The following is a 16,554-nucleotide window of genomic DNA, read 5'->3' as shown; positions in this document are numbered from 1 at the left end:
CAATCTCCTGACCTTGTGATCCACCTGCCTCGGCCTCCCAAAGTGCTGGGATTACAGGAGTGAGCCACCGTGCCCGGCCAGAATTCTGATTTATTTTGATTAATAAATACAGAAGGAATAATGGGAATAGAAGTCACCATTAGGCAGACAACACAGTAATACCATTCAGCACACACCATTAGGCATTACACACACCATTAGACATTACAACACAGTAATAATTGTGGCGCATTGTGCAGTGGTGCAATCATACCTCACTGCAGCCCCGAAACCATGGCTCGGCCAGGCATGGTGGCTCATGCCTGTAATCCTAGCACTTTGGGAGGCCGAGGCAGGCAGATCACCTGAGGTCAGGAGTTCGAGACCAGCCTCGCCAACATGGTGAAACCCTGTCTCTACTAAAAATACAAAACTTAGTTGGGTGTGCTGGCAGGTGCCTATAATCCCAGTTACTTGGGAGGCTGAGGCAGAAGAATCACTTGAACCCGGGAGGCAGAGGTTGCAGTGAGCAGAGACCATGCCATTGCATTCCAGCCTGGGCGACAAGAGTGAAACTCTTGTCTCAAAAAAAAAAAGAAAAAAACCAAAAACTATGGCTCAAGTGATCCTCCCACCTCAGCCCCCCGAGTAGCTGGGACTACAGGCATGCCACTACAACTAGGTAATTTTTAAAGTTTTTTGTAGAGACAGGGTCTTGCTCTGTTACCCAGGCTAGTTTTGAACTCCTAGCCTCAAGGAATCCTCCCACCTTGGCCTCTCATAGTGCTGAGATTTAAGAGATTGGATCTCACTATGTTGCCTGGGCTAGTCTTGGACTCCTGGTCTCAAGTGATCCTCCTCCATGAGGCATGATACCTCAGCCTCCCAAGTAGCTGGGATCACAGGTGTGAGCCACTGCTCCCAGCTGAAAGGTGTGTGTGTGTGTGTGTGTGTGTGTGTGTGTATTTTGTTTTTGTTTTTGTTTTGAGATAGGGTCTCGCTTCATTGCCTAGGCTAGAGTGCAGTGGTACGAACTTGGCTCACTGCAACCTCTACCTCCTGGGTTCAAGGACCTCAGCCTCCCGAGTAGCTGGGACTTACAGGTGCCTGCCACCATTCCTGGCTAATTTTTGTATTTTTAGTAGAGATGGGGTTTCACCATGTTGGTCAGGTTGGTCTTGAACTCCTGACCTCAAGTGACCCACTTGCCTTGGCCTCCCAAAGTGCCTGGATACAGGTATGAGCCACCGTGGCTGGACTGTATGTTTTTTTAATGTAAAATTTTAGTCCAATTTATTTATTTATATACTATTTTGAGACAGGGTCTCAACTCTGTTGCCCAGACTGGAATGCAGTGGCACGATCTCAACTCACCACAGCCTTGACCTCCTGGGCTCAAGTGATTCTCCCACCTCAGCCTCTGGAGTAGCTGGGACCACAGGTGTGCACCGGCTCTTTTTTTTTGTATTTTGTAGAGACAGGGTCTCACCATGTTGCCCAGGCGGGTCTCAAACTTCTAAGCTTAAGTGATCTGCCTGCCTTGGCCTCCCAACGTGCTGGGATTACAGATGTGAGCCACCGTGCCTGACCCTGAAATAGATTAATTTGACTAATAATATCTTCCACTATGCTTCTATTTTTTTTTCTTTTTCTTTTTTGAGATGGAGTCTCACTCTGTTGCCCAGGCTGGAGTGCAGTGGCGCGATCTTGGCTCACTGCAAGCTCCGCCTCCCGGGCTCGCGCCATTGTCCTGCCTCAGCCTCCCGAGTAGTTGGGACTACAGGCGTGTACCACCACGCCCGGCTAATTTTTTGTATTTTTAGTAGAGACAAGGTTTCACCATGTTAGCCAGGATGGTCTCAATCTCCTGACCTCGTGATCCGCCCCCCTCAGCCTCCCAAAGTGCTGGGATTACAGGCGTGAGCCACCACGCCCAGCCTATGCTTCTATTTTCTTTGACTAAATTGGGCTTCATTTGACTTAGAAAGAAGGGATTAATTTTAGTTTAATTGAATTGTACTTTTGAGCTAGCATATTTATTCTTTCCTAGTGAAAATGTAGCCTAAGCAAAGAAAATAAAGTAGATCCTAAGAATTTACTGTGGCTTTTTTTTTTTTTTTTTTTTTTTGAGACAGGGTCTTGCTGTGTCGCCCAGGCTGGAGTGCAGTGGTGCAGTCATGGCTCACTGCAGCCTCAAACTCCTGACCTCAAGCAATCCTCTCATATTATGGCCTTTAAAGATACCTGTTACTCAGTTTGAGAGGAGGAAGGTGTGAGGAAATACTGAACCAGTGCTAGAGACTGCCAACCCTTCCCTGGGAGGCACCTTGAAGTTCTAAATTGTCTTGTCCCAGTTCTGATGGTTGTAATTTAGAGAACACCTATCTGGAAGCAGGGCTCATTTACCTTTTAAGGGATTTTTTCCTTAGCATCAGAAGGACTCCATGAGCTGACAGGGCCTATAGTTTTATTTCTGGCTTTGGCATATTTATGGCAGAATGTTTGGCCTTCAGTGTTTTGAATGTGGATGGATAGGTGGCTGAAGCTACATTTATAAAGTGTTTGGGACTGTTAAAGTTTCCTAGCCACTTGGAGAAAGCAGTGTGTTTATTTCTGGCTTTGTTCTTATTTAGCAGCCTTAGAATATTTATTTTTCCAAATTTAGTATTCTTCTGATTATGTTTTGAAAGCAATAAAAATCACCCAGTTTCAAAACTGCACAAAGGGCTTGAATAGAGATTTTTCCAGGGAGGACATACAGATGGCCAGTAGCACATCAACGTGATTAGTCATTAAGAAATGCAAATCAAAACCAAAATAAGATACCACTTCATACCAGGTATCTTATTTTACCTGGTATGGCTATAATAGTTTAAAGAAAAAAGGGAAATAACTGTTGGCAAGGATGTGGAGAAATGGGAACATTGCTGATGAAAATGTAAAGTGGTGTAGCCACTGTGGAAAAGAGTTTGGCAGTTCCTCCCAAAGGTGAACACAGAAACCATATGATCCAGCAATTCCACTCCTACATATATATCCAAAACAATTGAAAACAGGGACTGTGGCCAGGTGCAGTGGCTCATGCCTGTAATCCTAGTACTTTGGGAGGCAGGCAGATCACCTGAGGTCAGGAGTTCAAGACCAGCCTGGCTAACATGGCAAAACCCTGTCTCTGCTAAAAAATACAAAAATTAGCCGAGCGTGGTGGCAGGCACCTGTAATTCCCGCTCCTCAGGAGGCTGAGGCAGGAGAATCACCTCGGGAGGCGGAGATTGCAGTGAGCTGAGGTTGCACCACTGCACTCCAGCCTGGGCGACAGAGCAAGATTCTGTCTCAAAAGAAAAAAAAAAAAAGAAAAGAAAAAACAGGGATTCAAATGGATTGTTGTAAGCCAGTGTTCACAACAGCATCATTCATAATAGCTAAAAGGTGGAAACAACCCAAGTGTCCATCAATATAGATAATACATAACAGATGTGATATATACTTACAATGGAATACTATTCAGCCATAAAAAAGAATGAAGTTCTGATATATGCTGTGACACGGATGAACCTTGCAAACACTATGCTAAGTGAACTAAGCCAGACACAAAAGAACAAACATTGTATGATTTCACTTATATGAAATATGCATAATAGGCAAATCTGTAGAGATAGAAAGTAGATTTGGTTACTGGGGCTAGGAGGAAGGGAAAATGGGGAGTTACTGCTTAATGGGTACAGCGTTTTTGTTTCAGGTGATGAAAAACATTTTGGAAATAGATAATGGTGGTGGTTATTCAGTATTGTCAATGTACTTAATGCCCACTGAATTGTACATCTAAAAATGATTAAATAGCTGGGCATGGTGGCTCACACCAGTAATCCTAGCACTTTGGGAAGCGAAGGCAAGAGGATTGTTTGAGGCCCGGAGTTCCAGACCACACTGGGCAACATAGCAAGCCTTGTCGCTACAAAAAAAAAAAAAAAAAAAAAAAAAAGAATTAAATGGCAAATTTTATGTTTCTATCGATCGATCTATTGACTGAACACCACAATTTATTTTTATTTTTATATTTTATAGAGACAGGGTCTTGCTGTGTTGCTCAGGCTGGTCTTGAACTCCTGTGTTCAAGCAGTCCTTCTGCCTTGGCCTCCCAAAGTGCTGGAGTTACAGTGTGAGCCACTGAACCTGGCCCAAACACCACAATTTTATTTTATTTTTATTTTATTTTTTTGAGATGGAGTGTTGCTCTGTCGCCCAGGCTGGAGTGCAGTGGCACGATCTTGGCTCACTGCAACCTCTGTCTCCCGGCTTCAAGTGATTCTCCTGCCTCAGCCTCCTGAGTAGCTGGGATTACAGGCACGCACCACCATGCCTGGATAACTGTTGTATTTTTAGTAGAGATGGGCTTTCGACATGTTGGCCAGGCTGGTGTGGAACTCCTGATCTCAGGTGAGGTCGCAGCTACTTGAGAGGCTGAGGCAGGAGGATCACTTGAGTCCAGGAGTTCGAGGTTGTAGTGAGCTATGATGGCACCACTGCACTCCAATGGGACCCTGTCTCTTAAGAAGAAGAAGAATATTATAAAGAACTTTAGGCCGGGCCTGGTGGCTCACGCCTGTAATCCCAGCACTTTGGGAGGCCGAGACGGGTGGATCACGAGGTCAGGAGATGAGACCATCCTGGCTAACATGGTGAAACCCCGTCTCTACTAAAAATACAAAAAAATTAGCCGGGCATGGTGGCGGGCGCCTGTAGTCCCAGCTACTCAGGAGGCTGAGGCAAGAGAATCGCTTGAACCTGGGAGGCAGAGCTTGCAGTGAGCCGAGATCACGCCACTGCACTCCAGCCTGGGCGACAGAGCGAGACTCTGTCTCAAAAAAAAAAAAAAGAACTTTAAGCCAATAATTATTCTACAACATAAAAGAAATTGACAAAACATAGGGAGATCCTGTCTCTACAAAAAATAAACCATAAATGCTTCTCACTGATTTTCAGATTATAGAGCCAACTGTGTACATCTGAGAATATAAAAGCAGAAATGTAGCTGACAGACAAAAGGTGGGATGTGGAAGTGAGACCAAGTTACTTTTTTTTTCCCTTCAAAACCTCCTCCTCAAGTTTCTGGATATATATATTTTTAAATTGCATTAAGAACACTTGAGAGGGGTCTTATTTGTGTTTTAACTCACTAAGATCCAGAAGACACTACAGACAACCCGTTTGATTAAAATGGGCACAAAAAACTATTACGGATACAGCATGGCAAACAGAAGGATGTTTTATCTTCGAGATGCCAGGGGTGGAAGTTCTGTGTAGTGAGGCTGGGATAGCCTGATGCTCAGTGTGGGCAGAACACAGATTTTTTTGGACCGTCTTGGAGGGAGAAGTGTTGATGTCCCTTTGGCTGACACTGTCAGGCAGAAGGAAACTAGATCTAAAGGAGGACACACACAGGAAATGGCAGCATAAAGCACTTAAGTAACTAGAGGGTTAAGTGATGCCAGGTGTGGGTGTCACCTAGCGAACACAGTTCTTTTGAATGGTACAAAAAATCAGTAATTGAAAGTGAGAGGGCCAGATAAGAGAAGGGGAAATAAATATAGACTTATCCAGGAACAAAGGTAAGCATCAGATTTAGCTTGGGGATGGACGGTCATCTATTTTCTGGAAGTTGCTGTCTGCTGGCTGTTGTTCTGACATTGATCTGTAGTTGGTTCAGGGCAGGTGATGTCTTCATGCTGTGAGGGAAAGTGAGTGCCAACAGTCTGTGCTGCATAGACTCGGCCTGTGTTGACATTTGTTTACCAACTGCCCTTTTTTTAACAGGCGTGGTATCTGTCTGTTTTGAGGGGGACAGTGATGGTTACATCAACTTAGTGGCCTATCCTTATGTGGAAAGTGAGACTGTGGAACAGGATGACACACCAGAACGGGAGCAACCTCGGCGCAAACACTCCCGTCGGAGCCTGCACCGGTCAGGCAGTGGCAGTGACCACAAGGAGGAGAAAGCCAGCCTGTCCCTTGAGACCTCTGAGAGGTAAGAGGTACATGTCTCGTCCTGCTGGTACAAGCACTCAAGACATCTCCATAGTCCTGACACATCATGGGGAAGCAGGGCTCACAGTCAAGGTTGGATAAGATGACTGGTGTTCTTGGGATACCCACACAGGTGTAGCCTCTTCTCTGTGTCACATCACCCCAGTGGTGCCTCTTTCTGGGTATAGCTGTAGCTGGTTGAGAGAGGAAGTGAAGCTCTCTCAGCCGTTTGGAAGCAGGGACACCCTGTGCTGGTGACAAAAGGTTCTCTGGCTTTTCATTATGTCTTGCCACCCACAGGACAGAAGGTTGAAATACATTAGTTCGTAGCGAGGCTCCAGATGCTTTCTGACCTGCAGGATGTCCAAGCCCAAGGGCTATGAGTCCAACCAGGAGTTCCCTAATGGTTTTTGTGTCAGACCTCTGAGAATCATATCAGTCATTAACGCTTTCCCTGCAACTAAAATTTAGTTTCCGTTGTGTTGGAAATTGATTTTTCTTGTAAGTTCAAATTATGTTTTTTTGTTTGTTTTGAGATGGAGTCTTGCTGTTATGCTGGAATGCAGTGGTGCCATCTTGCGTCACTGCAACCTCTCCCTCCTGGGTTCAAGCAATTCTCCCTGCCTCCGCCTCCCAAGTAGCTGGGATTACAGGCGTGCACCACCACGCCCAGCTAATTTTTGTATTTTTAGTGGAGATGTTGGGTCACCATGTTGGCTAGGCTGGTCTCGAACTCCTGACCTCAGGCGATTCGCCTGCCTTGGCTTCCCAAAGTGCTGGGATTATAGGCATGAGCCACTGTACCAGCCTCAAATTATGTGTCTTGATAATTTCATGCAAGAATTAATATGAACTCCCACTAGGATGGGTATAATCAAAAGGACAGACAATAAAAGTGTTGACAAGATGTGAAGAAATGGAAGCCTCCTACACTGCTGGTAGGAAGGTAAAGTGGTGTAGCCACTTGGGAGACAATTTAGTAGTTCTTCAAAAAGTTAAACCAGGCTGAGTGCTGTGGCTCACGCTTGTAATCCTAATGCTTCAGGAGGCTGAGGTGGGAGGATCCTTTGAGGCCAGGAGTTTCAGACCAGCCTGGGCAACATAGTGAGATCCCATCTCTAAAAAAAAAAAAAAAGGCCAGGCTTGGTGGCTCACGCCTGTAATCCCAGCACTTTGGGAGGCCAAGGCAGGCAGATCACGAGGTCAGGAGATCGAGACCATCCTGGCTAACACGGTGAAACCCCGTCTCTACTAAAAATACAAAAATATTAGTCGGGTATGGTGGTGGGCACCTGTAGTCCCAGCTACTCGGGAGGCTAAGGCAGGAGAACGGCGTGAACCCAGGAGGCGGAGCTTGCAGTGAGCCGAGATCATGCCACTGCACTATAGCCTGGGCAACAGAGCAAGACTCCATCTCAAAAAAAAAAAAAATAAAAATAAATAAATAAATCCAAAAGTTAAACCAGTAATTCCACTCCTAGGTATATACCCAAAAGAATTGAATACATATATTCCCACAAAATTTGTACAAAAATGTTCTTAACATTATTTCTATTAGGGTTGTTTCCAGTTTCTGGCTAACGCAAGTGTCCATCAACTGGTGAATGGATAAACAAAATATGGTATATCCATGTAATGGAATGTTAGCCCTAAAAAGGAATGGAGTGCTGGTACATGTTACAACATGGATGAATCATGAAAACATTATGTTAAATGAAAGAAACCAGACACAAAAGACCACATATGTACAATGCCATTTATGTAAAGTGTTCACATCAGGCAAATCTATAGAGAGAAAAGGTAGGTTAGTGGTTGCTTTCTGTTAGTAGTTAGGAGCTGGAAGTAGTGGGAAATAGGGAGTGACTGCTAATGATGATGGTTTTGATTTTGGGGTCATGAAATGTTCTGAAAATTAGGTAGTGGTGATGTTTTACAATCTTGTGAATTCACTAAAAAACCACAGAATTGTAAAAAATAAAAAAATAATAATAGAATTATGAGCCAGGCATGGTGTCTCACGCCTGTAATCCCAGCACTTTGGGAGGCCGAGGCGGGTGGATCACCTGAGGTCAGGAGTTCGAGACCAGCCTGACCAACATGGTGAAACTCCATCTCTAGTAAATACAAAAAATTAGCCAGGTGTGGTGGCACGGGCCTGTAATCCCAGCTACTTGGGAGGCTGAGGCAGGAGAATCACTTGAACCCAGGAGGTGGAGGTTGCAGTGAGCTGAGATTACACCATTGCACTCCAGCCTGGGCAACAAGAGCGAAAACTCCCGTCTCAAGAAAAAAAGGTTTCAGTAAGATGCTTTTGTGACTTGACTTAGAAGCTGAAATTGGGAATTTCCTTAGATGAGACAGTACATAGTTCATCTGTGGTATCAGATCAGTTCACCAATACATGCTACATCCTGTGCCCCTGAAGCTTTGTAAAGGCCTAGGACATTCCAGTTCTCCTCACTCAGTTTGGTGAACAAGGACATGCCCATGTCAAGTACAGTACCCCATGAGACACTGGCTGAGTGGGTTATGTGTCATTTCCCATGTTCTCAGTCAGCAGATCCTCTTTGGCCAGGTCTGCATCTTTCATGCAAGGAGAGAGCTTCATACCCACTTCTTAGTAAGCAGGGTCTTCAAATGTCAAACGTTCTTTGGACAGATGGCTTCCAGTCCACAGAAGCACTTCTTCTAGTGCTTCCCCTTCACTCCCCAAGAGGCTGCTTCTTGACTAATGACTGTGGGACCTAACTTGGTCATTCAGGTGACAAAGAATGTTCCCCAAGTCTGTAGCTGACAATTGATGGTTCTCTTTGAACAGCGCTTTAGGGTGGGCTTTTCCCCCCACTCTTTTTAGAGACAAGGTCTTGCTCTGTCACCCAGGCTAGAGTGCAGTGGCACCATCAGTGACTCACTGCAGCCTTGAATACTGGGCTCAAGCCATCCTATCCCCTCTCACCTCAGCCTCCCAAGTAGCTGGGACTACAGGTGCACACCACTGCACTCAGCCTAATTTTTAAATTTTTTGTAGAGATAGGGTCTCATTTTGTTGCCCGGGGTGGTCTGAAACTCCTGGCTTCAAGCAGTCCTCCCACCTTGGCCTCCCAAAGCGTGAGGATTATAGGCATGAGCCACTGCGCCCAGTCTAGAGTGGGCTTTTTTTATTGTCCTCTAAAGGCACAGAGGTTGCTTCATGAGTCATCTGGTGAAAAGGTATAGAATAACATCACCTAGAATAACATCACTGTCTGCCTGTGTCCAGGTTCAAGGTCCTGCTGTGAAGGTGACAGCTCTACCTCTACTGACCAAACCTCTGTCTGACCTGTTAGCAGAGAGACCGTCATTCCAGGGGTGGGGCTTGTTTCTTCACAGAGCCAGGGCTGCAACACAAAAGGTGTGATACCAAGTACCGTGGGGGCTTCATCCAGACGCAGAGAACTTCTTTGGGTTTACATGGCAAATAAGTCAACCTTTCTGTTTCCTAAAGGGTTTCACAAAAAAAGGCATCTTTGAATGGCCTCAGCAGTGCTCTCACCAGAAGAAAGTAAGGGTTTTATCATTCCGAGAGGCACTGGTGGGCTCCTCTACTTTCAGTTAGGTGGAAATGGGGTCTCTGCCACTACCTCTTCACCAGTGTTGCACAGCTGACCCTTGGAGAGGGTCAGCATTTCCAGCACACACCAGCCCTGGTGTTAGCTTGAATCTGTGCGACTTATGCCACACAGTTAGAGGAGAGGCCTGCAGTTCTGGAGAGGAGAGTGGCATTTGAAGTTGCTGGGCGACAGAGCGAGACGCTGTCTCAAAAAAAAAAAAAAAAAAAACTGTAATGTTCCACCTCAGCTCTGAGCTGCAGGCTTGCTCTGTAATTTGCAGGGCACATGGCTTCACCAGTAGTTTGGTTTTCTTGGCCTTTCAGTATGATAGACAGTATTGTTGGTTACTTCAAGCAAAGATTTTTATGTTGGGGCATAATGAAATTGTTGGCAAAGTTCCAGTATTTTCAGTTGAAGTTGCTTTCTCACAAAAACTCCTTTGTGGTTTTATTTATTTTATTTTATTATTTATTTATTTTTAAGACATGGTCTGTCTGTTTCCCAGGCTGGAGTGTAGTGGCATGATCATGGCTCAGTGCATCCTCAGCCCCCTGGGCTCAGGTGATCCTCCCACCTTAGCCTCCCAAGTAGGTAGCTGGCTGGAACTACAGGCACATGCCACCATGCCCAGCTAATTTTTAAATTTTTTGTACAGATGGAGTTTTGACATGTTGCCCAGGCTGGTCTTGAACACCTGGGCTCAAGTGATCCTCCTACCTTGGCCTCCCAAAGTGTTGGGATTATAGTTGTGACCCACAGTGCCTGGCCTTGACTTATTTTAGAAATAAAATTTCCTTCCTTGTCTGGGCGTGGTTCGGTAGCATTAAGTACATTCACATTGTTGTGCAACTGACTCCCCATTCCTCCTTCCCCCAGCCCATGGCAACCACTTTTCTAGTTTCTGTCTTAATGGATTTGCAGTTACCTCACATGAGTAGAATCATGCAATATTTATCCTTTTGTGTCTGGCTTATTTCACTTAGCAAAATGTTTTCAAGTTCATATATGTTGTAGCATGTATAGGAATTTCATTCCTTTTTATTGCTGAATAATATTCCATTGTATGTATATCCCACATTCTGCTTATCCATTCATCTGTTGACGGATGCTTGTTTGTTTCTTCCTTTTGTTTATTGTGAGTAGTGCTGCTGTGAATGTTGACGTAAAGTGTCTGTTTGGATCCTTGTCATTTCTTTTGGGTGTATACCTAGGAATGGAATTGCTGAGTTATATATAAATCTATGTTTAACTTTTTGAGAAACCACCAAACTGTTTGGTGGCTGCATCATTTTACATTCCCACCAGCAGTGTACGAGAGTTCTAATTTCTTCACATACTGGACACTTGCTCCACTTTCTTCTTTGATTGTAGCCATCCTAATGGATATGAAGTGGTATTTTCATCACATAATTTGACAAAAATGTTATTTTTCAGATAGTTTTAAGAGACATAAGATAGTTTTAAGAGACATAGGAAGAACACTACTCGTAACATTTACTCATTTTTATTGGCTCATGGGACCTTCATGCAACCCATTAGCAGGGTCTGTGGGTCTGTCATTGTGGACAGATCTGTGCCCTGTGCAGCGGGACCCCAGAAGATGACTTGCCTGAGTTTCTTAGTGATGTGTATGTTCTTCCTTCTTAGCTCACAGGAGGCAAAGAGTCCGAAGGTGGAGCTGCACAGCCACTCAGAGGTCCCTTTCCAGATGCTAGATGGCAACAGTGGCTTGAGTTCTGAGAAGATCAGCCACAACCCCTGGAGCCTGCGTTGTCACAAGCAGCAGCTGAGCCGCATGCGCTCCGAGTCCAAGGACCGAAAGCTCTACAGTATCCTCGTTGCCCCTCCTTCAGGAGTGTCTACTGGGTCCATAGGTCGTGTGTTGGGGCACCATTCTGCCTATGGCTGAGGTCTTTGTCTAGGTTCCCTCTTTGGTTTAATCTCCCTTTTTCATGGACTCCTCTTCCTTCGTTTACTTTCATCAACATGTTTTTTTCCTGCCTTTTGGATTTGGTAAGGCCGAAGCTTAAAACTTGGCAGTCTAGAACAGTGTTGTCTGATAGAACTGTCTGTAATTCTGTGTGCTTTTCAGTATGGTAGCCACTGGCCACACGGAGTGGCTAAAATGTGGCTACTGTGACTAAGGCAGTTAATTTAAATTTTATTTTATTAATTAAAATTTAAATCATCACATGTGGCTAGTGTGGCTAGTGGTACTATATTGATCATGTCCACAATCACAGATCTGCGTATGTGCCCATGTGCGCTTGTGTGCATGTGTGTAGTTTTCCCCTCCCAAGGGATTAATAGTTTAAAGGTGATATATTTGACTTTGGTGAGATTTTTATCTGATGATAAACACCATAAAATAGATTTAAAATGTTAAAGATAGCTGGGCGTGGTGGGTCACACCTGTAATCCCAGCACTTTGGGAGGCTGAGGCAGGAGGATCACTTGAGACCAGGTGTTTGAAACCAGCCTGGGCAGCATAGTGAGACTTCATCTCTACAAAAAATAAAAAAATTAGCTGGATGTGGTGGTGTGTGCTTGTAGTAGTCCCAGCTCTGAGGTGGGAGGATTGCTTGAGCCCAGGAAGTCGAGACTGCAGTGGGCCATGATTGCACCACTACATTCTAGCTTCTAGCCTGGGCAACACAGCAAGACCCTGTCTCATCTCCAGAAAAGATAAAAAAGTATTATGGCATGGGAATTCCTTTTTTTTTTTTTGAGACAGAGTCTCACTCTGTTACCCAGGCCAAAGTGCAGCGGCGTGATCTTGGCTCACTGCAACCTCCACCTCCCGGGTTCAAGAGATTTTCATGCCTTAGCCACCCCAGTAGCTGGGATTACAGGCGTGCACCACCACGCCCAGCCAATTTTTGTATTTTTAGTAGAGACAGGGTTTCACCATGTTGGCCAGGCTGGTCTCGAACTCCTGACCTCAAGTGATCTGCCTGCCTTGGCCTCCCAAAGTGCTGGGATTACAGGCCTGAGCCACCACACCCAGCCTAGAATGGGAATTCTTACAATTGTTAGTGTTTTGAAGTAGTAGACAAATAACAACTGGATTATTCTAAGAAACTGAGGGAAAGTGTGCTGAACCTTTTGTACATAGTTAATTTTCACAGCAATCTTTTGAGGAAGGAACTCTCATCATTCCCATGTTATAGATGAGGAAGTGGAAGCACAGGGGGATTAAGTGTTGTGCCTAGAGGTAGTGAGTGGTCAAGGCAGGATTCCAGAGCCCATGCTTCCAGGGTGTTGAGATATTTCTGCAGCCTCCTTCATATTTTACCATCACATGTTTATAGGTAATAGCAGGCAACAGAATTGATTCAGGCCAAATTTAAAACTTACTTTCAAAAGAATGAAATGTTCATCATCACAGTGATGCTGAGTGTCTATCCGCTAAGATGCGATTCCTCTGTAGCACCCAGAGATGGATTTGAGGACTGGGCTGTGAGACCCAGTGACTTTGGCAGACATATGATAAGTCTGTACCTTTACACAAAAGTTCAAAGATAAGATTGTTGCAAATAGGATATATTGGAATGAAGACATGTATGTAAATGCCAGGGAGTTAGGACCATAGATCGTTTTGAGCAGAAGGTTATAGAACTATTAAGGGATAAATTTATATTTTATATATAAATATATTTATATATATAAATTTGAAACCAGTGAACGAGATCTCTCTCATTCACTGGTTTCAAATTTAGTGACAAATGGCAAGACAGAAATATAAATCCAGGCTCATGCCTGTAATCCCAGCACTTTGGGAGGCCGAGGCCGGCAGATCACCTGAGGTTGGGAGTTTGAGACCAGCCTGACCAACATGGAGAAACCCCGTCTGTACACAAAATTAGCTAGGTGTAGTGGTGCATGCCTGTAATCCTAGCTGCTCGGGAGGCTGAGACAGGAGAATCATTTGAACTCAAGAGGCGGAGGTTGCGGTGAGCCAAGATTGCGCCATTGCACTCCAGCCTAGGCAACAAGAGTGAAACTCCATCTCAAAAAAAAAAAAATACAAAAAATTAGTCGGGCATGGTGGCGTGCGCCTGTAGTTCCAGCTACTTGGGAGGCTAAGGCAGGAGGATCACTTGAACCTGGGAGGCAGAGGTTGCAGTGAGCTGAAATTGTGCTACTGCACTCCAGCCTGGGCAAAGGAGCAAGACTGCATCCTAAAAAAAAAGAAATGTAAATCCAGCTTTTTCTAAAGATTCCTATTTTGGGAATGTTAGAATCTGGTTTCCTTGTTTTTGTAGTAGTGCTACCAAGATGTCTTCTTTATTTCTTAGGCCTGGGCAAGGTGCTGGCTTGAGTAGGGCCTTGGTTCACTGATGGTGAGGGATGTATCCAAATCTTTAGTTTGCATATTGCCTGCAAGATAGGTCTAAAGATAACATAGGCTGGGTGTGGTGGCCCACATCTGTTATCTCAGCACTTTTGGAGGCCAAGGTGGGAAGATCACTTGAGGCTAGGAGTTCAAGACCAGCCTGGACTAACATAGTGAGACTCTGTCTCTAAAAAAAACATTAAAAATTAGGTAGGCGGCTGGGCGCGGTGGCTCACGCCTGTAATCCTAGCACTTTGGGAGGCCGAGGTGGGCAGATCACCTGGAGTCAAGAGTTCCAGACCAGTCTGGCCAACATGGTAAAACCCTTCTCTACTCAAAATACAAAAAATTAGCTGGGGGTGGTGGCAGACACCTGTAGTATCAGCTGCTTGGGAGGCTGAGGCAGGAGAATGGCTTGAACCCAGGAGGCAGAGGTTGCAATGAGCGGAGATTGCACCACTGCACTCCAGTCTGGGTGACAGAGCAAGACTCTGTCTCAAAAAAAATAATAATTAAAAGAAAAATTAGGCATGCCTGTAGTCCTAGCTGTTCCAGAGGCTGAGGGTGGGAGGATCTTTTGAGCCCAGGTGGTCAGTGCTGCAGTGAGCTCTGGATCCAGCCACTGCACTCCAGCCTGGGCAACAGAGTGAGACTCTGTCTCAAAAAAAAAAAAAAATACATAAATAATAATAATAATAATAAGGCTGGGCACAATAGCTCTCGCCTGTAATCCCAGCACTTTGGGAGGCCAAGGCAGGCAGATCACTTGAGGTCGGGGGAGTTCAAGACCAACCTGACCACCATGGAGAAACCCCGTCTCTACTAAAAATACAAAATTAGCCAGGCATGGTGGCACGTGCCTGTAATCCCAGCTACCGGGAGGCTGAGGCAGGAGAATCACTTGATACCAGGAGGCGGAGGTTGCAGTGAGCCGAGATAGTGCCATTGCACTCCAGCCTGGGCAACAAGAGCGAAACTCCGTCTCAAAAAAAAATAAAATAAAAAATAACAAAAATAAATCAACATAAAAATACCCTAGAGCTTAGGTTAAAAAACCAAAAAACAACAACAAAAAAGGATGTGATATATACATACAATGGAAAATTATTTAGCCAGAAAAAGGAATGAAATTTTGATACATGCTTACAACATAAATGAATCTTGAATACATTCTGCTAAGTGAAATAAGCCAGACATTTAAAATGACAAATACTGTATAATTCCACTTATGAGATACCCAGGAAAGGTAAATTTATAGAGACAGAAAGTAGACTAGAGGTTCCCAGGGGCTGGGAGGAGGGAAAATGAGGCGTCACTGTTCAGTGCTATTTAATGGGTACAAGCAGGAAAATGGCTTGAACCCCCTGAGGCAGAGGTTGCAGTGAGCCGAGATGGCGCCATTGCATTCCAGCCTGGGTGACAGAACGAGACTCCATCTAAAAAAAAAAAAAAAAAAAATTAGGCATGCCTGTAGTCCTAGTTGTTCCAGAGGCTGAGGGTGAGGATCTCTTTTCATTTTGGGAAGATGAAAAAGTTCTAGCTGGGCGTGGTGGCTCACACCTGTAATCCCAGCACTTTGGGAGGCTGAGGCAGGCGAATCACAAGGTCAGGAGTTCGAGACCAGCCTGGCCAACATGGTGAATCCCTGTCTCTACTAAAAATACAAAAAATGAGCCGGGTGTAGTGGCGGGCACCTGTAATCTCAGCTACTCGGGCAGCCGAGGCAGGAGAATAGCTTGAACCTGGGATGCAGAGGTTGCAGTTAGCCGAGATCACTCCAGGGCACTCCAGCCTGGGTAACAGAGCGAGACTCCGTCTCAAAAAAAAAGAAAAGTTCTAGAGATAGATGGTTGTGATGGTTATACAACAAAGTAAATGTACTTCATGCCACTGAATTGTACACTTAAAAATGGCTGAAGTAAATTTTATGTATATTTTACCACAGTTTTTATTGGTTAAGAATTAATAAGCCAGTGGTGTGAAACCCACATTTGAGTTTGAGACAAGCACATACTGCATTAGGTAAAAGCCCCCTTTTATAGAAAAACTGGGTTGTGCTTTCCTGGCTGGGGCTGATGGTGAGTGTGGTTGTCATTCTCCTTGACCGTGGCCCAGAGTTCCTCCTGCTTGAGAATGTGGTGCACCACTTCAAGTACCCCTGCGTGTTGGACCTGAAGATGGGCACGCGGCAGCATGGCGATGACGCGTCAGCTGAGAAGGCAGCCCGGCAGATGCGGAAATGCGAGCAGAGCACATCAGCCACGCTGGGCGTCAGGGTCTGCGGCATGCAGGTGAGTTACCTCTGCTCAGAGCCTAGGTGCTGCCACTTGCAAGATTTGGGTTGTGCTCATACCTGCCTGCCATCTATGCCAAGTGTGTCCTCCTGAGCCCTTCTGTCCTTACCTGTTGACTTTGATATGGGCCTCAGGTGCAGGACCACTGTGAGAGTCTGCTGCCTCGACATTGGGACAAATAAGACTCTTGCCTGTCAACAAGATGTTCCGATGTTGGAGGAGGGCTCCAAAGCTGGGGGCAGGGAACCCATAGGCCTGGTATTGCTTTCTCTTGGTTCTGCAATGGGAAAACCCAGGGTGAATGTGGCCTGCCTGGTTCCACTTAGATAGG

The 16,554-nt window shown here is 45.2% G+C and overlaps 1 protein-coding gene across 3 annotated transcripts in view; it reads left to right on the top strand.

The window, feature by feature from the left end:
* The window catches only part of IP6K1 (inositol hexakisphosphate kinase 1), a 63,032-nt gene that overhangs the window by 43,004 nt on the left and 3,474 nt on the right, over positions 1-16,554 (top strand). For all 3 annotated transcript variants that reach the window (XM_004034158.5, XM_055382452.2, XM_055382451.2), the window contains 3 exons: positions 5,794-6,004; positions 11,241-11,422; positions 16,045-16,220. In XM_004034158.5, coding sequence (XP_004034206.1) covers positions 5,794-6,004; positions 11,241-11,422; positions 16,045-16,220 — 569 coding nt within the window. The remainder of the gene's footprint in view (positions 1-5,793; positions 6,005-11,240; positions 11,423-16,044; positions 16,221-16,554) is intronic.

Source organism: Gorilla gorilla, chromosome 2 (assembly GCF_029281585.2).
Source record: "Gorilla gorilla gorilla isolate KB3781 chromosome 2, NHGRI_mGorGor1-v2.1_pri, whole genome shotgun sequence".
In the NCBI taxonomy this organism is placed as follows: Eukaryota; Metazoa; Chordata; class Mammalia; order Primates; family Hominidae; genus Gorilla; species Gorilla gorilla.
This window is presented reverse-complemented; position numbering and strand designations above follow the sequence as displayed.